Here is a 24,482-nt window from a genome sequence, read left to right on the forward strand (position 1 = left end):
ACAATCAAAATGTGGCTTTGTTTGTACGCTTTACTTTCCAACCCAATACTTCGACTGGTTCTTCGACGATCAGGAGATTCTCGTTTATTTTGATTTCTTGTAAAGGAATGATAAGAGTCTCATCTGATATGCATCTTTTCAGATTTCAGACACGGAACACAAGGTATACATTGCTGAGCTCTACAGGCAACTGCAGCCTATAAGTCTTTGGACCAATCCGAGCAAGAATCTCGAACAGCCCGATGTATTGTGGGTTTAGTTTTCTCGTTTCCTAAAGCGAATCATTCCTTTCCAAGGAGATTCCTTTAATAACAAGCAATCCCCGACTTGACATCCTAATGGCTTACGCCGCTTGTCAGAATAGCTCTTCTGTCGGTCTCGCGATGCTTGAAGTCAAGCTTTGATTTGGATTATCTTCTCTGTTGTTTCGCAAATGGTTTCTGGTCTCATGAGAGTACTGGCGAGTGATCTGCATTTATGACTATAAAGAGTTTCGAAAGGAGCAATCTTGATGCTCGTCCGATAGTTGTTATTGTATGAGAATTCAATCAAGGGCAACCGGGTATCCATGTAGTGTTTTCTTCATGATATTCTCCGGTTTTAATGCTTTCAAGGCTGGTCGTAGATGTTGGTAGAGTTTTGTTCTTGCTTCGTGAGTAGATGAGTATGTTATCGATGAAAATAGTTAAAAAGGCTTACTAGGAATGGTTGGAATAACTCGGCTCGTAGGGTCCATGAATACTGTGGGAGCATTCATTAGACCGAAGGGTATCACAATGAATTTGAAATGGTCGCGACGAGTTTCGAAGGTAGTTTTTGGAATGTCGTCTTCTCGGACTCGAAGTTGATGATAACCGGTTCTTAGATCTATTTTAGAGAAGTAGCTAGCTCCTTGGAGCTGGCCAAATAGATCGTCAGTCAGAGGGAGTGGGTATCGATTTTTGATAGTGAGCTTATTCAGTTTCCTAAAATCGATGCACATTCTAAAGGATCCATCTTCTTGTAGAACCAGATTGGTGCTCTCCAGGGTGAGAAGCTTGTTCCGATGAATCCTTTGCGCAACAATTCTTCTCAATTGACTGGATAACTTGTGAATTTTCGGTGGGAGTCAACCTATAGGGTGAATTGGCAATTGATGTGGTTCCCGGTATTAGGTGGATTTGAATATTCGACCTGTCTTTTTGGAGGTATTCCCGGAAGTTCTTCGGGAAATACATTCAGAAAATCGCATGCTACCGGAATACCTTGTATGCTTACTTCTTCCTTGGTCTTGTCCACAACATAAGCAAGGAAAACGTAGTTATTCTGGTGCAGGCACTTCTGTGCCTTGATGCACGAGATAGGACGAGGATTAACGTTTGGTTTATCACCATGGGTTATTAGAGTTTCGTGATTGGGAAGGTGTAGGCAAACGTCCTTTTCGCGACACATAGTATCAGCACGGTGGGGGCTTAAACCAACCATGCCAATTATCACATCAAAACTCCTAATATTTACTGGCATTAAATTTTATTTGAAATGAATGTTTGTTTAGTGTTAAGGTGTTCCCTACATAAATATCTTTGGTTGATTCGGTTTTCCCATTAGCCATCTCCACCGTGAAGGCCTCGTTTAGCTTCTGGGGTTATTGTCTTAGTAAATGTTTGAATTTGTTACTAACGAAGCTTCACTCAGCTTCACTATTGAATAAGAGGTAAGTGAAAGAGTTGTTAAGTGGGAACGTACCAATAACAACCGTCGGGTCTTGGACTGCTTCGTCTTGACCCAAGGTCAGGACTCTTTCTGATCCTTCTGCACCTTGATTGTTATCCTTGGGGCAACTACGCCTGAAGTGACCGGTTCCTCCACACCCATAGCAGATGTGACCGGTCTCATCATTGGTGTTGTTGTTAGGGTTGTTGCGATTGTTGTCGTTTTAATTTGGCTGATGATTCTGGCATGGATAAGTTCTACAGAATTTGGCGGTGTGATTCTTTCGGTTGCACTTCGTACAATACATCTCCCGGCAGGCTCCGTTATGATGGAATTTGCACTGGTTGCATTTTGGAAGGCTTCCAGCATATGGTCTCCTGGTTGTTGGTATAATAGGGGTCATGGTCGCATGAACAGCAACAACATGTTGCTTCCTTAAGAACCCTTGAGTGTGTTGTCCCTTTCTCTTATTTCCAGACCTCAGCTTCCTGCTCTTAAGCTTGGGGTTTGGAGTTCCTTGATAGGTTGTCACTTGTTGGTTTCCATGTTTGTTCCTTTGGCTGGAGTTGTTAATGCTATTCCCGCCTCCATTGGGGTTGTTTGCATTGATTTGCGCCATCGCAGCGGTTACTGCCGCCGTTACAGCAGCTTGGAGTGTAGCAGAGTCCATCTGCAGGAGCGGTGTCTCGCGGGTGTGCTTGTTATTCTTGCGGGATGGCATTTTCCTGCTGCATGTTCATAATCCAGATCGTAAGTAATGATCGTCATTCCTGGTCGTACTCTATAAATTTTTTTTTCATCTTGTTGTATAATTCTTGCTGCTTCCATCTACATCCCTATGATGTATTTGCGGTAGTAGGTAATCACATATTTGGCACGATCGTCACGTCTATCCTTAGAGTATATAGGTTGTTTTTGTTTGGAGACCCTTAAGTATCTAGCGGTTTTGAGGGTTCGCTTGTGTATATAATGGAGTCTATGTAGTAATGTGAAATAAAGATAGCACATAATTGTTCCAGTAGTAAGTACCATCTTAGTACACGAAAGAGAGTCATGTCGGATAGTAAGGGGAAAAACAAAAGGCTGATCCTGATTGTGGCTGAAAGTGTTTGGTGGTGGTGCTGATGAAGTGGATGCACCTCGGAGACGAGCTACTTGTTGCTCGGTATCTCGTAGTCGTACCTCTCAAACTAACTGTCTCTCTCAGGAGTCTCCATTCACTTCCTGTGTTTGTCTCTTGTCTCTCTTAATAGCAAACCGCATTTGTTCCGTTCGATTTTGGGTGTTCTGAGCTCGGATATCAATACCTCAGGTGCGCTAGACCATGACTGGGAGGGCCCGGTCAGCTAGTCCTCTATGGCTAATGATCGGAGAGACATTGGTTCCTAACCTAGTGTGGTTGTATCCCTACTGGTGACTTTATCTCCAAATATTGTGTGCCTAAGGGGGCATGGGGCCATCGGGGCCCACACGATATGTCAGTACTCTGGCTTTACATGGAGAATTGATGTCATCGGATTCTGTATCCGAGTCATCATCATCATTGCCCTCTGACTCTTCCTCTTCGAGGTCCACTATTGACTCGGCAGGTTCCCCTGCAAGTTCTACTTCGTGTTCCTCATGTTGTTCCTCCTCTGAGTCGAGCCACCCTGCTATTCCCTAACTAGGGAGATAGGGGTTTCTTGGCTAATGATACTCGTCTATAGTGTATTGCACGAAGGGGTATAAATACTAGAAACAAATAGCATACCAATTACTCCTATAGTAATTTAATTTTGTTTAGGTTTGGTTCTATAAGCTCTTTGGATAGTTAAATGGTAAGTTTTTGATTCATTTTTCATCACGATTACTCCCGAACACATGTTGGTCGTATTTTGAATGAATGTAGTTGATCAGGCTACATTCACCCCCAATACGACTACATAGATGCCTGAGTTTAATAGCAACGTTCAAATCCTCCAAAGACTTTTACTGTTCTTGTTGTGTTATTATTCTAAAATGCACACAAAGGTATGTATTTTAATTATTATGTTCAGAGTTGTTTAGTCCCATTGTATTTATAGTTGCATATCCTGTATGATTAGATATGCTAGTTCACTATAAACAATTCTCTGATACCAATCTGTCACACCCCCGAACCAGACGACGAAACGTCCGGGGGCTTGTGCGTGACTTCATCTTGAAATATCATTACAGTGAATATAATTGAAACATAACATCATCATCATCACACATGTAATATAACAACATTCATTGTTTACATTGAGTATAGTGTTTGAATATTACATGCCAAAATAGTAAGAGTATTGTAACGACCAAAATTTCAAAACAATTAAAACTTTTCAAAAACCACTCATTTTAATAACGTTGTTACAAAAAGGTTTTCAATACATTATTTAATAGAGTATTTTCCCAGGTTCATGTCATAAAACATCAACGCGAGGAACGGTACGATCACGCCTTTGCCTTGCCACAGCCTCCTGAGAACCTGAAAACATAAAATCACAACTGTAAGCCCGAAAGCTTAGTGAGATACCCCCAAAATACCAACCACATATACGCCTTTCCAGGCCTCGACCTTCCGGTCCAAAACATATCGCCTTCCGGCCCATAACGCAATGCCTTCCGGCCCATAACATATTGCCTTCCGGCCCATAACATATTGCCTTCCGGCCCACAGCATAATAAGCATACATATCAGCATAAAGGCATAGATAACCTAACAGGACATAGAATGACCCTGCATACCGGTTCACACCCCAGGTCTAGCAATCATACGCATTACACATAATCATATAACAGTTCACAGTCAGCAATCGATCAACAGACCACATAACATAGCATTACTCTATTCAAGATACCAGACTAACCGGTCACTAGCATAACATCACCATAAGAATCAGTCAACATACTAATTACACACATACGCCTTTCCAGGCCATGACCTTCCGGTCCACATAGCAATGCCTTTCGGCCCACAACATGTAATGCCTTCCGGCCCACAACATATAACAACTGACAACTACCCGGATTTCCATCCGATAAAAAGGTTGGCCTTGGTGCCATAAACCCTAGCGATATAGTGAGGATAACTCACCTCGAAACTGCCGACTGAACAGATAGCTCAAGCTGCTCCGATCACTGATACGATCTCCACCTCTGGACAGCCACCAATGCACTGAACTCAAACAATAAACAACAATTACCAAAATACCCCTGGAACCACTAGTCAACCCTTGGTCAAAGACAAGGTCAAAGTCAACCCCTGACTGACCCTACTCGCCGAGTCAACCCTATGACTCGCCGAGTCCCCATAATCAGAACTTCACTCAATCTGCAATCTAACTCGCCGAGTCACCCCGAGACTCGCCGAGTTCAACAACTCCGAGTCCACTCGCCCTCAACTCACCGATTCTCTAAGATTCCCTTTCTACACGTCGAGTATCCCCCTTGACTCGACGAGTTTCTCCTGTAAGAATCGCGGGGCCACCCCGACTCAACTCGCCGAGTCTGAAGAACAACTCGGCGAGTCCCAGTTAATCTTCAAGATACTCGCCGAGTCTGTTCATCGAACTCGGCGAGTCCATGCCATGCAACCGCTCAAACTACTTTCTAAGGTCAGATCTGCTCCGACAATTCATAGGTCTGGCCTTCCTAGACTGGTTCATCACGTAAAGTCCTTATTTCGGTGCTCATAATACACCCCATGACTCATAATTGACGTTTTGACCTAAGGCATAAGGATTCCAATCCAAAACCTCCATTTATTCCCGAAAAGCTCAGGCATGGGACACTCTGGACTTCCAAGAGTCCCAATATAGGGTTCCAATCGCTTGGGGGACTAAGGAAGCACTCAATCTAGCCACAAAAGGGTTCCATAAACCCTAAATCCATATACACATCAACATAGAAGGGAACAACTCGAAAATATTACCTGAATAACGTTGCTCTGTGTCCCCAATCCTCAGAATATGGCTTCTCCTGTTGTTCCCTTAACCAAGCCTCCTCCTCCTTGCAAAATAACACTTCCAAGATCAATAATGGTCTTCTACCTTGCTCCAGATGCTCACAATCGAATTAGGGTTTCACTCAAAGGACTAGGGTGAACAATGACGGCCATAAGGCCCCTTATATATGTCCCAAACCTGGGAAGTTAGGGTTTCGCTAAACAGCGCGGACTCGCCGAGTCCATATCCGGACTCGTCGAGTCCAGTCGCGAACCCGCGACCAGATCTGCGATCCTACTCGGCGAGTCTGAGCTCCAACTCGCCGAGTCCCCTCTTAAAACACCCAAAATCATAAATATAACAATACCTGGAAATTCCGGGCTGTTACAAGTATGATGAAACAAAATATCACACAATATCCATTAGTTTTTTTTCGTTCATCCTGCTTCAACGGTTTCCTGAGAATACAAGTTATTTTGAAAATGGTCAACATAAAAATGTTGGTGAGTTCATAAGCATGTTTGTGAAAATGATTAATATAACTTTGAAAACCACCAAAAAATCCGATATTTTCTGAAAACTGTTTAGTGTGTTTGTGTTAGATCTTGTATTAATGCATGTACGTTATTGTTTATTTGACTAAAAAGGTAAATAGAATGTAGAGAGAATGTAAGAGCATGTAAAGAGAATGTTCCCAGACAAAACCGATGTTGCCTAAAAAAATGGTCTTCCGTAAACTTCATAATGTTAATTCCTCTAAGCGAGCCGTCATAACCATACTAAATAATGACAATTTTGCCTGTCTTGGCGTCGTTGGACGCCTGTTTTGACTTTGATTATAAGGTTTTCGTCACCCTAGACTGAGATAGTCTAACTGTAGCGAACAGCTAAGGTGTGGGGTGTCATCCCCGTATAGATCTATACACAAATCCCCGTTCTCCCTCCAAGAGACTCTGGCTACAGGCTACGATCGTACACTTAATAGGTGCCAACCGACAAAAACTCGCTAGATCCTTAATCGAATTTACGCGAAGTGAAAAGGTATAAACTCATTCCAGGACCAATGATCCATGTAAGTGAACCACTAAGGCATCGCTAAACATGTAAATCATTTCAAGACTTAAAGGGAATGAGATTATATAACATGGGCCCGAAATATATATGAAAGGACAACTAAGGCCTATTTCACATGTAAAGCATTTACAGGCCCAAATGGCACACAAATAGTATCCAAGGTCTGTCGCACATGTTAATCGGTCAATGAGGCCCAATAAACATATAAATTGTATACAGGACCTCTCACACATAAAAATAGGTCACTAAGGCCCAATAACCTAGAAAATGATCAAATTAAATCCATTTGTTGGTTTATCATTGGTTTTATTTCAAGTATTCACTAAACTAGCATAAAAAGAAGAACGCATATAAAACCCATTCCTAGGCCCAATAAACATGTAAATGGACCACTAAGGCCCACTATACGTGTCTATTATTTCTAGGCTCAAAAGGAATGTGAATGTCTATCCTAAGCCCAATATACATGTAAAAAGACACTAAGGCCCACTAAACATGTATATTATTTCCAGGCCCAATAAGGATATGAATACTTATCCCGAGCCCAATATACATGTAAAAGGACACTAAGGCCCACTAAACATGTATATTATTTCCAGGCCCAATAAGGATATGAATACCGTTTTTAACTCGTTTTTTATTGTTTTGTTTATTTTAGCTTGATTATTTGCATAATTGATATCTAAAGCCCATTTTTTGTAAAAATGACGTTCTTGGCCCAATAAGCCAAAATTTTACAATTAAGGCCCAATTTTTGTAAGAATAACACTTTAATCTCCAATTTTGTTAAAAACTCGTGTTGATGACTACTTTGTGATAAAAATAGCATTTTACACCCATTTTTGTCAAAAATATCATTTTTGGCTTGGTTTTGTGAAAATACACATTTTTCTGGTTTTTGGCTTTTCCGAACTAGTTTGTAGAAAATTTGTAGAAAATTCATCGTAAGTCGAAATATGGATCCGTAAATTTTGGAAGTTTGGAAATTTTGTCTACTTTGTTCACAATTTTTTTCATAATTTTTGATGGCCTCAAACTAGTGAGAAATTACTCATCTTCATAGGTTGGTCCGAAATTATTTCAAATATGATAGGCAGTTTTGTAAAATTCGCCAAAAACTGTAGAAAAATCGTATGAAAGCGTGAGAGTAGTCATTTTGAAGGTATAAATCTGACATTTATCCATGTAAAACAGTTTTGAAAAATACTTCCATTTGGATGGTCAAAACAGTCCGAGATTGGACCAAAAGTTTTCTGTCAATGGCTGTTTTGTGAGTTTAGTTTATAGATCTTTGAACACAACACTTATTTTTGCTATATCAAGTATACAAATCCCAGATCTACATGTTTACATGTAATACTTGTGACAAAACATAATTTTCTCAAGATTCATATGATGATCCTAGTGATAAACTTCAAGTTTCTTAACATATTTTTAGATTAGTGAAGAAATCAACACATAATCACCAAATGTTTCAAGGAAATCACACATAATCATGCATATACACATAGATCTACACAAATCAACTTGTATTATCCCCCAAAAACAAGTAAAAACCAAAAACAAAGGGGTATGAACTCACCTTGGGGTTTGGAAGTCGGTTTTGATGAAGAAGTGAAGAGATCTCGACCCTAGATGTGTTATGGAGATGATTTTCGAGCTCTATGGTGCTATAAGAGTATGATTCACGAAAGTATGGTGTAAGAGGAGATTTTTGAATAGATCAAGAAGTGAAATCATAGATCTAAATGAAAAACTTACCAAAGATGATGATCTAGGTGAAGATCCTCTTGAAACTACACACCAAACTCGAGATTTTTGATGGAAGAAGGAAGAGGTTTTTGAGAGTGTTTGAGAGAGTTTTTGAAGGAAAAATGGAGGTGGTGAGACGGTTTGGCCGAGAGTATGGAGAGAAGGGAGAGAGAGATCATAATCTTGTTATTTGTGAGGTAATACCTAGTCTTGAAACATGAGATTCTACCATAGTTATATGGTGGTTAAACATGAGTTGTCATATACATGTTTAATCTTCATTCATCCATTCTTTCCCCTTTTTTTTATTATTTATTTATCTATGGCCGAGAATTGGGCTAGAGAGGTAAAAAAAATTACTTTGGGCCCAATCTTGGTCTTTCCTTGAAATCATAAGGCCCAACAATTTCTTTTCGGCTCATTGAGCTCTTAAGGTGGTTTATGACCCAATATGGCTTAAAAGAATGGGTTATGGTCCATTAGGGCTAATTTGAGTTGTTATGGCCCAATAGTCCCATTAAAGGCAAACAAATTTATTTTAGGCCCATTATGGCCCAAAATGTTATGTTTCATGAAGGTGGATCCAATTAGAGCCCATTTAGGGTTCCTAGGCCCAAGATGGTGAAGTTGGAGATTTATTGGTCCATTAGACCCAATAAGAGAATCCAAGTCCATAATGAACTTGGTTCGGGATTTCTAGGGTTTCCAACCCTTATTTGAACATATGAGATATAAATGAATGAGAATAGAGTATAGTATTCACTTAGAGTATAGGCTTTTACAATGGATGATGTTTATATGAGAATAGAATTTCCTAGCTAAAAATGCTAGTTGTGACATCGGCCCACCAAGTAGGAGTATTTAGAAGATGATTGTCTTTGTGATAGTTATCTTAGTATGGATACATGTTTGGTTATGAGATGTATCTGTATGATATGCTATGTGTATGATAGGGATAGTTTTCCCCTGACAGTGGTCTTTAGGACCGAAGAGTAGGTCAGTACTCGGATATGCCTGATTATATGCTTATACCTTGTTGTTGTATGCTAGTAGTAGGGGGTGGAGTAGACCCCAGTTACCGGTTGAAAGATACCGATGATCATTACCGTTTGAAAGATACCGATGTTGATTACCGTTTGAAAGATACCGATGCAATTGTATGGTATGTGGTATGATGGGGGAACTCACTAAGCTTCGTGTTTACAGTTTTAATTGTGGTTTCAGGTACCTCTTCGTCGAAGGGGAAAGAGTTGGCGGCATAGCGGCGCAGCACACACATGATATCCGCACTGGATTTTCTGGAATCGTACTCTAATTTTCTTCTTTCCGATGATATCGTTTAAGACATGACCTTATGTTTTATAATTAATGTATTTTTAACAATGTTTTAGTAACACGCTTTATTACATGCTAAATTCTAAAAATGAAATTTATGGCCTCGAAATTTGGGATGTTACACTTTCTTAACAAAGTTCAGATTTCTGATACGAGATGCTTCGATAAAACTTTATCAAAATCATACACCTTGCCTTAGATAGCTCACAGGTGTGTCTAAACAATTTTAGAACTATGAAAAGGGATGACCTAATCATAGTCTCAATTGTTTAGACGTTTGTAATTTCTCACAAGTCCTTGTTAGTGTGTCTGTTAACCACACATGCTCCACTAACGACTTTGAGAATGCAAATATCAATATTGCTATCTAGTTAAAATCTACTTAGTGTAAGTGTTTCTTCACCATCATTTTCATGAATCGGAGAGAAACCTTATAACACTTAGATTTAAAGGTGTATGTGTTCTTATCCATGTGAATTGTCAAAACCATAGTCACAAGACAAGGATAATGACAAATCCAAACTCATATGGACTGAACTCAATCTTAATTTCTTGCCATCTGGCAGCTCAAGGGCGTGCCATTTCTTCCAAGTTGTTGTGCAACAAATTGAGAACTCTAAGAACTCGTATGCAAAGCCAACTTTAATTGGAATGGGCACAGAATATGTCAACACGATATGTTATAAACCTCAAGTCGTGTATTAGTGAAGAACTTCAGGTTTTATTCTTGATTAGTTCTTGAGACTTTCAAGACCTTTAAGACTCCTACTGTCCTCTTGACATATAAGACTTTCTTGTTAGATATTCAAGAGATATTGTGGATTCTAAACAAGACTAACACCTCACACAATTGGCCTTAGTTGGTCTTTGTCTTATCCAAAATATCACAACTTACCAATTTCAAATGTACAAGAGTAGAAAACTTTTACTCTTACATTTGACAAGTGTTTTAAACCTTCTTTAAGACATGTCAATCAAGTTACAATCTTAGAGTATAACGCTAAGAATTGTTTTTGGAACGAAGTATGAATCATCTTCTTGATTTAACCACTTCAACAATTCATAACTCCTCTTCTTAACTATCAGAATGCACTTAGAGGATGAATTGTGATAAGGTCTCAAAATCATTAAGATGGTCTTAAAACATGATACTAAAGTACTCTCCCATCTTTTCATATTTGAGAAACTTTTACCTTTCTGCCTAAATTGATTCTTCTTATTCGCTCTGCCATACATTGGAACCTTTTCCAATGTCTCAGAATTACACTTAAGCTTGTAAGTATAACAATATTTACTGAGCTATAGTAAATTATGACGAATAGTCTTATCGATCGTTTGTGGTGGACATAACCAGTGCACAAGAATGTGTACTCGATCCCTTAGTCCTTTACTTGACTCACACATCCATGTGAACAAGTAGTTAGTCTTAGTTTTTCCAATGCTTGAAAGTTCTCATCCATCATGGTATACAACTTCCATTATTCCAAGTCTCGGTCCAATTGAAACCTTGGGTGATGAGAATCTTTCCTTATTTGGTAAATTTAGACACTACCACAAATGAAAGAATCAAATTCACTTTCCAATATTGGTATCTGTGGAATCTTATAAGCAACAATTTTTCACAAACGCCATTTTCAAGATACATAAAATAACTAAAATCAAAAGATTTACCTTTTTATTTTAAAACTTTGTGGAAAAACTTATCCTTACAATCCGTATGAAAACTTGTTGTTATCTATTCCTAAGCAGTATATATCATAACTCTTAAGTAACAGCCCAAAAATTCTGATCACCGAACCATGCGAGTGAAATCCATCTTTGCGATCAGAATCTGCATATACTTCTTTTAAGTTTATACACTTTTCCTTTGATTCTTAACCACGAACATGTGACCCAGTCACATCATGTAATAAGAATCTCCTAGTAGGAACTTAATAGAGTTAGACAATGGACTTTACCTGAAGTAGAGTCAAACCTAGTGACTTTAACATCCTTAGGTAAATTTGGCATCTTCGCAACCAATGCCCCTTCCTTTGGCAATAGATACCTATGGACCCTTGATAATGGGACTATCTCAGACTTAGCCTTTTTCTTTACCATTTGGTCAACCGACTTGACTATGGCCGATCCCTTCCCACTAGGAAGAGAATGTTTTTCCTGGATTTCCAGTATCATCATTGTCAATGTCCATAAAGTTCTCGGAAGTCGATCTTCTAATCAAATTTGCTTCACTAGCCTTCCAAATCATTGTTGATTCAGCAGTACCAAGCAAATAGATAAGATCATTAAGGGTCTTGTCATAGTCTGGTTCATAGGAGTCCTAAAGGAACTCACTATGTGACTTAGAAAGTGATTGAACCACCAACTTTCTCAAGACTTTGACACCCAACTCTCCCGGCTTATCAATATGTGACTACATCTCCAAGATGTGATCACACATAGAACTTTGCTTGCCAATAGGGCTTGAGTGACCTTAAACGTTTCAAGAACTTGTGGATTAGGGGGAATAATTGGAGGAGGTGAAAGAAGTATGATTTCCATGGGACATCATCTTCATTTAGGAAAGCTTGTTTCAAGAGATTTGGGAAGATCATAAATGTCTAAACTAGACATCTTTTGGGAGATATTTAAGATAGTTGATTTAAAGTCCCTAATATAACACCCAATATGAAATATTAAGGCTATGACCCAACACATTACTTTTATAACTTGGAAGAGGGATACCGTAATCCAAGATATAAAATATTTGAAGGTAGGTGAATGACGATTCACCAATTTGCACCAAGATAAACAAAATCTATTATTAGGTTTTAATTGGTTTTGAAACTCCTAGATTCTTTTGGTATTCATTGAACTTTTCAATGGCATGTTTCAATCTCGAGTGTGCCCTTCAGGTTTTGTGACTGAGATGCTGAGGATCACAAAACAAGGTGTGAAATAACCATGCAAATTACTTGGTTCTCTTAAGTGTTTACCCTTCAATTGATGTGCCGGTTAACCACACACGCTCCATTGATACTATGATAAACATTAAGTTACCCATTTCCTACCTTGTTAAATATGAGTTAGTGTGCCGGTTAACCATACACACTCCACTAACCGACTTAAACAAAGTGCAAAGTGTGATTTCATGGGTTAGCACCTTATTCACATTTTCCTAAGTAACTAAGATTGGGTATTTATAAAAGGTTTAGTTACTTAGTATTTACCATTAATACTTTTAATGAAGGGAGAATTATAGTCCTTGTCCTACCTGTTCAGCTAACAACCCTCCACCAGTCAAGGAAGCGGTGGGTGAGAGTAGACACCCATTAAGCTGCCATTTTATAGGCAACAACCTTATACCGCCCTTATAGACTGGCTTCGTGAATGAGGCCTACTAATGGTAAGACTGACTTTCTCTTATACATATATATATATATATATATATATATATATATATATATATATATATATATTATTAACTTATAATATTATAAAGTATAAGGGTTGAATTTTAACTTTTAAAATTCTAAGGGCTTAACATGGAATTAAAGTATTCATAAGAGAAAACTTTTTAAATTCCAAAACTTGAGGGAAAGTTTTGAAAATATTCAAAACTAATTAATTTCATAACTTATGTGTTTAAAGTAGTTTTAATTAAAAAAAGTCTTCAAGTTCCATAACTTGAGGACAAGTTATGGAAGACTTTAAACTATTAAAGAATGTAACTCTTCTTCTTTGTAACTTATGGAACTAAGTAAGGTTACACATTTTAATGATTTAATGAAGTGACTCTTGAACCTCCATAACTTGAGGACAAGTTATGGAGTCATAAAACCATTTAATGAGGACAAGACTCTTCATTTTGTAACCATTGCCAACTTTTATGAGTTTTAAGAAACTTTAATATGACTTTTCATGTAACTTAAGGACAAGTTACACAAACACATTTTAGAATCAATTCTTAGATTAAAATGGATCAAATACACATAATCAATTAGCCTTTTCTATTAATCTAAGCAACTCATATGAACAAGATAATTGGAATCAAACTTTTTCATGTAATTAGCATAACTCTTAAACTAATACAAAACATGAATCTATTGACAACTATCTTTGAAATTGGATTAGTATGAACATTACCACATCAAAAACAAGTTTATAAGTTCAAAAACAGCTTAGGTTAATGTTCCTAGTCCATTTCTAGCCAAAAAAACTCAAAAATATGTTGTCTGGGGCTCCTACTCGTCGAGTGTATCAACCTACTCGACGAGTAGGATGATTTTCTTCATGGAATCGGCAATTTCATCAGTGGACTCGGCGAGTCCAATGCCCAGAAAGCCAGAAAATCGATTTTTTCAGCACTTTGCATCAAGTATAATTGAAAATTAGCCTAGGCTCTGATACCACTGTTGGGTTCTGAGCATTCTAACACTCCTAAGCGTACATGCAACCCTAAATACCTTGAATCTATGTTTTGTCTATTATACATGCAAATATGAACTTTCCAAGGTATTCCTCCTAACTAGCATAATAACATTGATTCATATGAATATATCAAGTTAGAATACATACCTCTTTGATGTAGAATGTCTTCATGAAGATTGAGTGCCTAGTGCCCCAAGTGTGACACCTCAAATGGTTCACACAACACCAAATACACTTGAAATAACTTGAGAGAATACACACACTTCACGAAAAACGGCTAGCCCTTTCACACATACTCTAGCGGCCGATTTTGTCAACAATAAGATGCTTATATAGTTATTGACAATTAGGGTGAACCCTAATTATCATGGCTTTCCATTTCCTTGGATTCATGGGTTCAAATACACCATGGAGCATCTTATGGGTTTAAGCCCAACTTGACAATCCATGGAGCATTAGCCCACTATACAAGTATGAATGATTTACACAATCAACCCATATATTTAATTAGTCTTCTTTTGATCACTTAATTAATTCTAGATTAATTCTTGATCGATACTAATTAAATAATCTGATTAATATATTAGAACTTATAATATATTAATAAACCTTAAGTTTTATTTCTCTCATTTTAGTCTATCCAAATGCATGATGTCATGCAACCCAAATGGACCATGCCGGGTCGGGTCAAGTCTTACCAATTATAGTTATGGACTTAGACATTAATTCAACATGTATTTATGGTTATGTAGTGGAACTCAATTATTAATTGGGTGATGTTTGATGTTGACAGTTCGGGAACCTGTCAACCAGCACTGGAGTTTTATCTGTGGGACTTCAGCAGTGCCAGGTGAGTCTTCTCACCATACCCATGGGTCTAAGGTACCAAGGCCGGCCCATTATGTGATTATGATATATGTGTTACCCATTCTGTGTTTTTTTATGATCAAGGTTGTAAAAATCGTTCGGCAGTAGCTCGGCGGTCGACTGGGGTCAAGCGATTAATCGGTTTGGCGGGGATTAATCGGAGGATTAATCGGGAACCATAAATTACTAATAAAACTATTTTAAAATTTAATATATCCTAAGAAAAAATAGTATTTGAAAATGAAAAAAATTTTAAATTTTGAAATTTTGAAATATTTGGTATAATATTTGAAAATTTGAATATTTAAAAATTTAAAATTTTGAAGTTTTGAAAATTTTGGTGTAATATTTGAAATTTTGAAATTTTGAATTTTTTAAAATCTTCCCGCCGAGGACCGTCGAGGACCGCCAAGGACCACCGAACCCGAGTTTGACCGATATTGACCAATTTCCGCCTAGCACCCCTAATCGTAATCAGTTGCAGACCGCCTAGCGCCTAGGCCGATATTTACAACACTGGTTATGATATGTGATTGTGTGTTTTGCATGAAGACCTCGGGGGGTGGGGGGTGGGGAGCTCGTGGCATTGGATGTAAGACCATACGGGGTAGCCCATGGCAGTCCTAGGTAAAGACCATGTGGGGTAGCCCATGACATTGGATGTAAGACCATGTGGGGGAGCCCATGACAGTCCTAGGTAAAGACCATGTGGGTTAGCCCATGGCACTATTACATGTTTTATGTATGCATGACTTATGTGATATGTCTGTAGCTTTTATAGCTAACAGGATATGTGATATGTGGATTGTGTGGTATGCTCTGGGAAACTCACTAAGCTTTGTGCTTACAGTTTCCAGTTTTGCTTTCAAGTACTTCATTTTCAAAGGAAAGGGGTCAGCTCGATCGCAACGCATCACACTATGTTTTCCGTACAGGAGGTCTTTGGGATGATACTCTGATATTATTTTATGATGACATGCTTGATAATTGACACACTGGTTTTGACATGAGATATTATTATGAATGTTTTATACTGATGGTTTTATGTAATAACTTAATTAAAACGAAATTTTTGGTCTGTATTTTTGGGACGTTACAATGATGTAGGTAATCGATTTCCAAAGACTGACAAAGTTATTGATCCTGATAAAAGATATGAAACATGTTACCGATCGTGGTGGAGGTTGAAGAATGAAGAACATGGGGAACGAGTTTAATTGTTTCATTGGATGTTAAAGGTGGTTGAAGGAAGGACGTGGTGAAGGAGTTGAATTGCAGATACAGTAGATACTCGAATTCTCTCAAATGCCATTAACATGGATCTATTTGATTTTGCCTCGATTTTACGCATAAAATGTTATACAATATGTTGATAACGAAAAAAATGGTAAAATGCTCTCTCTCTCTCTCTCTCTCTCTCTCTCTCTCTTCATATATATATATATATATATATATATATATATATATTATATATATATATATATATATATATAAGTATTATTAAATATATGTATAAAAACATTTAAATTAAAAAAAAAAAAAAAAACTTTAAAAATGTTTGTAAGGTATTGATCTATATAAATACTTGTTCCTTATGTATTTATATATTTTCATTCTTTAAAAAATGACTTTAAAGTTCTTTTTTCATTTAAAAAGTATTTATATTATTATTAAATACATGTAAAAAATGGTTTATATATATATATATATATATATATATATATATATATATATATATATATATAAAATAAGGTTTTTACGGGAAAATGTTAATATTTCATGCCAGTTTACGAAATAGTTACAAATTAATTTGTTATCTATTATAATCGTAAAATAGAGTCATAATACAACATTTACCTACTTTTATGTATTTTTTATAATTAAAAAAAAAAGTTAATTTATAACTAAAATGTAATGAACAAAAATTTTGGACTTCACTTCACATTCTTTAAAAAAATAAAAATAAGTTTCTAGAAAAGAAACATTAATAAGTCAAAGTACCTAATAAAAACATATTGTTCGAAAAAGATTTTAAGGATGAAACGTGGCCCACAACACAAACACATTTTATGTGTCATTGTTTCTATTTTCTAGAGATTTTGTCATTTTTGTTATATTATTATGTGTCTTCATGTGGTAATTTTGAGGGAGGGCGTGCACCTTGTTTTATGTTCCTTGTTTCTCTTTTCTTTCGGTTACAACACCTCGTACAACTCTCACACGATAATGTTAAACCCACTCACACCATTACTCGAAGTTGGTTATAACTTTGTGACAACATCATCGCATACATATATATTGTTGACTAAATTAACAAAGAAATGAAAACAAAGCAACATACACATTACTACTAATTAACAAGTTCTTAACTTTAAAATAAAACAACCTCAGTTCCCGATTCCAAGAAAGTCAATAAACGGTGATGACAGCGGTTGATTGGTGGTGGTCTGAATAGTAGTGAAATGATTGCTTGTTGCGGTGTTCAAGTTAATGTCATTGGGAGGATTAGTGAATGAGAGACGGACTTCTGCCATATAACCACCGTCTGTCTCCATTGCTTCATTGTAGTAATCACCGGTTCCACCATTACCACCACCATCGGCCACCGCTAGTGACATCTTAATCTCTTCCCCCACTACACTCTGCAGAACAAAAGATAGTAAATATTATCAGGGACAAATATATTAATTTAATTTCAAACAGTTATAACTTTTGCTAATATGAGTTGTAAAAAAATGTTCTGGTCCTTGTTTAGTATACCATTTCAACTATTTTCCAATTTAATTCCAGTTTTAGCGTAAGCCAATTCATACCAATCTTTGGTAAAAAAATATTAAATAAATAATCAAAAATCAATGTTATCTTCAAATATGATTTTAACTACCGAACATGCTAAAAATAGAAACATCACATTTAAATGGCTAGAAGAGCCATTAAAATAGAGATAGTAATAATTAAAATGACAAATACAAAATATCATCTTTTTTTAAGCTGTGAGAAAATAATCATCGCATTCAGTTAAAAAAAATCTCAGCATTTAAAATATGAATAATTTAACAAAAAAAAAATTACAAAATTATTCATATTTTGCAAAAAGGTAGCTAGAAAATTGGTTTTACAGATTAAAATAATTCTACAAAATATTCTTTTTTTTAGAATAAATCGGTGGTTCATCATAAATATACACAGATGATCAATTAATGATCATCCAATGTTATAAATACCTTTTCATTTTGTTATGTTGATCGATATATATTTCTAAAAATCTATTATTTTTCTCTAAAAAGTTATAATGAACATAATTTATAATGTGTCTAACCTGAATCGGGTGTATTCATGCATAACATACTTGTACCCTCGTTGATCACAGTTGATTTCCCCATGAGAGTGGTGGTACTACCATAACTGTCATTGGTACTAACACCTGAAACACAACAAAAAGAAGAAGAAGAAGATGAAACGCCGGCGATGTTTTTCCGTCGTCGGGATGTCAAAACATGCCAGTGATTCTTGATTCCGTTATCGGTTCTTCCGGGAAAGAACTTAGCGATGTGAGACCACTGGTTGCCAAACACCATGTAAGCCGCCATTAACGTCTCATCTTCTTCTCTAGTGAACACCATCGTCTTTATTTGTGGATCTAACTGATTCACCTATCGGAGTTTGCAACTCTTCCCTGAATTCAGCATTACATGGCGCAACTAATTAAAAAGAATAAAAACATATTTATACAAGATGAATTATTTGAAAAAAAGGTTCACCGCTTCTTCCAGGAAGTTGCTCCGATATCATATTCCAGTTTTTCGGCCCATGAACAGCGACAAGCTCTCTTAATTTACGGTCCTCCGATGGCTTCCAATGGCCTTTCACGACGAACTGCCGACATGAATCGCCGTCTTCTCCATGTTGACTGTGGTAAACAAGATTAAAAATGTTGCCTTTAGTGTTTTAATCAAATACACATGTGAAATTCTGGACAAATGTCAGTTCTTTTTGTATCTTTTCGCATACCTGTTTGGTTTTTCTGCACTCTTCGTCATTTTATCAAGAACACCAGGTTGAGAATTGCAAATTTTGAAAGTAAAAGTTAATCTTATTCTTATGGTTATTTGAGCATAAACCTGATTTAGATTTTGAAAGAATTGATGCAAAGTTGAATCGAGATATTACCTTGGAGCAAACGATACTGGCATGGTGGTGGCTGTTGTTGGGGCATTCGTGGTTCTTATCCTATTAATAGAGAAAAAATCACACACACATACACGCGAAGAGACTCATGAATTTTGGAGAGAGAATGTTCAAAAGATACAAATACACATGATGCATGGATATCGATATTCAACAATTCTAAAAAGTTAGTTTGTATAGGTGTTTAGGGTGGTAATTTGGACAATTATGTTGTGTTTGTGTCTGAAACGATACGACACGATACGGTTTTAAGTAATATTAACAAGACACGACATGATGTCGTGTTTTTTAACTAATACGAAAACGAACTGATTAAAAAACGAAAAACACGACATAGCACGACAAAGACAACATATGATAAAAATTAGTTTCTTTAATTAATATTTAATCATACATAACATGACAAACACGAAAAACACAACAGAAAAAGTTAAATCATGTCAAATATAGCCTTTCACCAACATACAAATGTTATAGTCCAACTATAGCATTTCACCAACATACAAATATTATAGTCTAACTATAGTCTAATAAGTCACACAAACAATCTACCACACAAAGGATATATAATGTCATACATAGTATAATGAAAAAACTCATTTGAAGCTAGAATTATGAGTCTCACATGAAAGACTTCTCAAATGCACCAACTAGCACGAACCACCTAAATTTATCAATTAGAGATCAAACATCGGTCCAAAACTCATGTCCCTCAAAGTTTAACCAAAAGTCAAACTGGTAAAATAGTCAACGATCGACGATTAAAAGTCAAAGATGAATGTGATAATGCATCACAAACAACCTCTGGTCACATCGTGGCGACTAAAATCTAAAATAGTCACGAACCAGACCAAGCTTTGCATCGCTACGTACCCAGCCTTGGTCGCATCTTATATCTTGGGAAAAACAACTTCTTATTAACTACTTAATATGTTAAGTCAATGGCTAAAACTTTCCAAAAACCTTCTATGGAGGTACTTAGTGGATAAAAATATAAACCTTATAACCATGTAAGCCCTAACATGCTAAACACTAACCCTAGATCTAAAAATAAGCCAAAAAGGTTAAGGTTTTCTTGCATCATTCAAAGCGAGCATATGCATGCACTATTTTCACTATATTGAACCAAAACATCCCACCAACCTAGAGTTTTCCAAAATCCAAGGAAATCATACCAAAAAGGGACCAAAGTGACTAAAACTTTAGATTTATAAGCATATAGTTATAAATATGTAAACTTGAACACTTAAAGAGTTTAAAGAGATGATAAGAAAGTTAAAACTCTCTGGATCTAGCTTCATTTGCACCAAAAACGTCTAACTTCTTCTTCAAGCTTCACAAAAATGGCATCAAAGATCAAGAATCCTTGGAAGGAGGCTAGAGTTTCAAGTTATAAGTTTTTTTTGGAGGATGGAAGCTAATAAGAGAGGAAATGGTAGAAGTTAGTGCCTTTAAATGAGGTATAAAACCCAAGACCTATGGATTTGAGTTGTGGCGGCGACGTGTCACGACCTACTTAAGGTCACATCACGACAAGCACCAGACCGCGTCATGAAGTCCAAAACACTTTCTTATTTTCCTTAATAATTAATAAATAAACATACATGGAATCAAGCATTACACAAGAATGATAATAAGCCATATACGGATCACATCCATCGGTTTCTAATTGCAACTGTGTAGGTTCACATACTAATAAGTCCTCAGTGTTTTCTTGAAGAACCACCAAAGTAAAAAATGTTCATGGGTGCACATGATTGATCAACATGTTGTGTTTGGTGTCCATACATAAACAAGGATCAAATGTGTTGGTAACATCATAAACCTCGCAATTAACATGATTCCTCATAATATCATCTTAACTCTAGTGGTGAAATTCAAGATTTTTTTTCCATTTTAGCATTCAATATTTATAATATATAATCCATAAAGTTGAGAAAATTCATATTGGTTGGTAACATCTTTCGTAAATTTCATCTTAGCCAAACATCTCACTGGTTACATGTCTTTCATATATTTGTATTTGTTGTATGTTTTCGATATATGTCCTACACTCTCACACTAAAACATATGATACATATGATAAGATAGAACCACAACACAATGTTTTTTAATGCCGGTATGTGTAACATGACTATATGTATATCAATATCATAATACCACATTCTAATTCATAGTAAAAAAAAAAAGAATACAAAACAAATTAAACAATTAAAATTAGGATAATCCAAGAAAGAAAATATGTCAATGGTGGTGACATTGTTTTAAAACTTAGCTTTTTGAAACGCCTAACGAATTCCCACCCACGAAAAAAAAAGAGTAGGTAATAATATGTCTTAATAGTGAATCACAAGTCAAAATACATTTACATATACGCTAATTTTTTATAAATATATAGTATAACACCAAATTTGGTGTTATACTATTTATGTACATCGAAATAATGTAAAACTTTCATATGTTACTTTTAGTCTCTTAATTTTCATGTTTATTGAATTCTAGTTTATAAAATATGAATAGGTATATATCCTAAATATAACTATTAATTATTATAATAATATCTTATATATGACAATGATATTAATTAATTATAAATATAAATCTTAATATTAATATTTCGAATTTATTTAAATATGTAATCCTAAATATATGCTTTTTTTAAAAAAAATATTGTTTTATCTTATAACACATAATTTGAATTAATAATATATATAAATAATTCATTTGGTTATCATTTATAATAATATATATTTTACAAAGTTTTTACACACACACACACACACACACATATATATATATATATATATATATATATATATATATATATATACTCTAATTAATAAAGATCTTTTTGTCACATGTCACATTCTCATTCATTTTGCATCATGTAATTTTGTAGTAATTTTAAATTAATTCTTATTCTACATGTTATTTTATGGTTTTTCAATTTTATTAAATTCTACATAATATTAAATGTATTAATAAATGCATATCAATTTCATTAATAGACTTTCCTTTTAATTTAAAAATTACCAGGTTAAAGTTTTATTAGTTTCTTTTATTTATTTATCTAAATTATTTGTTTAAATTTAAAAGAGAAAAAAAACACTTTAATTTTTATAATTCAATATTTTTTTTCCACTTTTCTTATAAATTCAAACTTTTTAAATGTTTAGAACTTTAAATTGATGGGAGTTACAAGTTGTCAATTTAAATTAAAAAAGACACATTAATTTGAGAATTTAATATATAAAAGACCATGAGTAAATTTGGACTACAACAATGACTAATTTATTATAACTATCATTAATTCATTTTTAAATTAAATAAAATACATCTATTTAGGGACCGATTATTTCTTTATAATTATTACTGGTTCATTTATAATTTGAATCATATTTATAAAACAATACAAAAATGAAGCATGATTCAAACTAGTTAAAACTAAATCAAACATCTATAAACCATAAAGATTTTACGAAAACGGATCATGATTTAAACTGTACAAAAATGAAATAATTTTTTTTATTAATGAATCATATAAAACTAAATCGTAATGTACAATAGTGAACCAGTTCAAACTGATAAAAAATGCATCCGTTTTTTTATTCATGATTCATATAAAAGTTAAATCATTGTTATAGAAATAACGAATCAATAAGAAATATCTCATTTAATTGTTTTTTATTTCTCTTTTAGTGGTGCATACACTACTAGAAAAAAGGCCTTTTACGACGCTCATTGCGCGTCGTAAAACGCTCAGACGACGCGCAAATGCGTGTCAAGGAAGGCCCTGTCATAAAGAGAGACGACGCGCTTTTGCGCGTCGTCTATAGACGACGCGCATTTACGACGCGCGGTTACGACACGCAATGCGTATCAAGGAAGGCCCTGTCATAAAGGAAGACGACACGCATTCGCGTGTCGTAACCTTATGACGCGCGTGTTAATGACACGCAATGCGTATCAAGAAAGCCCCTGTCAAGAAAGGCCATGTCATAAATGAAGATGACACACATTTTTGCGTATCGTAATTTTAAATTTAAAAAAAAAAATTATTTATGGATTTACTTATTTTCATATTAAATTTGCATTTTATGTCACATAATGGAAAATAAAATACCATATACAAATAATACAATGCATTGCACAAAAGTTAATGTTATACAAATAATCATTCGAATAGTAGACAAATGTAATACTACAAATAATCATTCCAATAGTAGACAAATGTAAGATTTCAACATTTTTTATATAATTAACTAAATTATTAGCCAAATTTCCTAAAATACCAACATACTTTTCTATGAAGAGCATTAACACTATTCTTTTCCATCAAAAACTTCAAAACCTGCATAATTAATTTAATGTTTAATTAGCTACAGGTCAATAAGGTAGGTTTAAGCAAAAGAGGTTCATAGTACTAAGATTTTACTTACCACTGTTGTTAATGACATTGAAAGAAGCAGCCCAACAAACACCCCCTCAAAAGGATTATTACTAAATGAAACCACAAACAAAGTTAAAAAGTCAAGTATTTGGTCGATGTTGATCTTTAACATTCCCTAAAATAGGAAGAACTTGGGAAAGCACACCTTTAAATCTTGGGTAAACATCAGAGCTTCAAATAAATGATCATAGCACCAAAAGATATTCAGTTTCAGGACTCAGTTTTGAACACATGAAAGAAGACTCATAAGGATGCCAAAGAGTTGGATAGAGGACCAATCAAATTTACCACATATCATTTCTCTTCTATTCTCTTATGTATTATGTAATTTATTGCAAGTCTATGGATTCGAAACTTACCACCCTAGCAGCGTCATTAATGACAAACCAACCACCATAGGGACAAAAATGCTTGCAACCTGAACCACACACACACACACACACACACACACACACACATATATATATATATATATATATATATATATATATATATATATATATAATACGCATAATAAGTGAATTGTCTTTTACCAATTTATGCAATCATCTTTCCCTATTTAACCTATTTATGCAACTTATACACCCATGTTTCATCAGGTTAAACAGGTTGCTGGTAAAACATCGTATGTTTTGGTCCTACAATAAATAATACACCGGTGCATATTTTCTAATAAAGAAACAAATTTGTTGCAGAATCGGGAAGAGGGTGAATGTTGTTTCATAAATATGCATATGCATTTAATCCTTTTAAATATAAACACTCGA

General features: G+C 35.3%; 1 protein-coding gene across 1 annotated transcript; it reads right to left on the reverse strand.

Annotated features, from left to right (window-relative positions):
• Positions 1-17,464: 17,464 nt before the first annotated feature.
• On the reverse strand, positions 17,465-18,667 carry LOC111888219 (transcription factor MYB23-like). The gene is made up of 4 exons (XM_023884354.1): positions 18,427-18,667; positions 17,962-17,969; positions 17,838-17,894; positions 17,465-17,719 (listed from the first exon to the last, which is right to left on the reverse strand). Exons 1-4 carry the CDS (start codon positions 18,665-18,667, stop codon positions 17,465-17,467), a joined length of 561 nt encoding a protein of 186 aa, XP_023740122.1.
• Between the last annotated feature and the right edge of the window lie 5,815 nt (positions 18,668-24,482).

The sequence above is a fragment of the Lactuca sativa genome, chromosome 4 (genome assembly GCF_002870075.4).
Source record: "Lactuca sativa cultivar Salinas chromosome 4, Lsat_Salinas_v11, whole genome shotgun sequence".
NCBI classification, from domain to species: domain Eukaryota; kingdom Viridiplantae; phylum Streptophyta; class Magnoliopsida; order Asterales; family Asteraceae; genus Lactuca; species Lactuca sativa.

Coding starts and splice junctions, on each gene's coding strand:
- LOC111888219 (XM_023884354.1), bottom strand. CDS start 18,667: ATGGCGGCTTACATGGTGTTTGGCAACCAGTGGTCTCACATCGCTAAG. Junction 17,720..17,837: donor ATTGGAAAATAGTTGAAATG/GTATACTAAACA, acceptor TTTGTTCTGCAG/AGTGTAGTGGGGGAAGAGAT.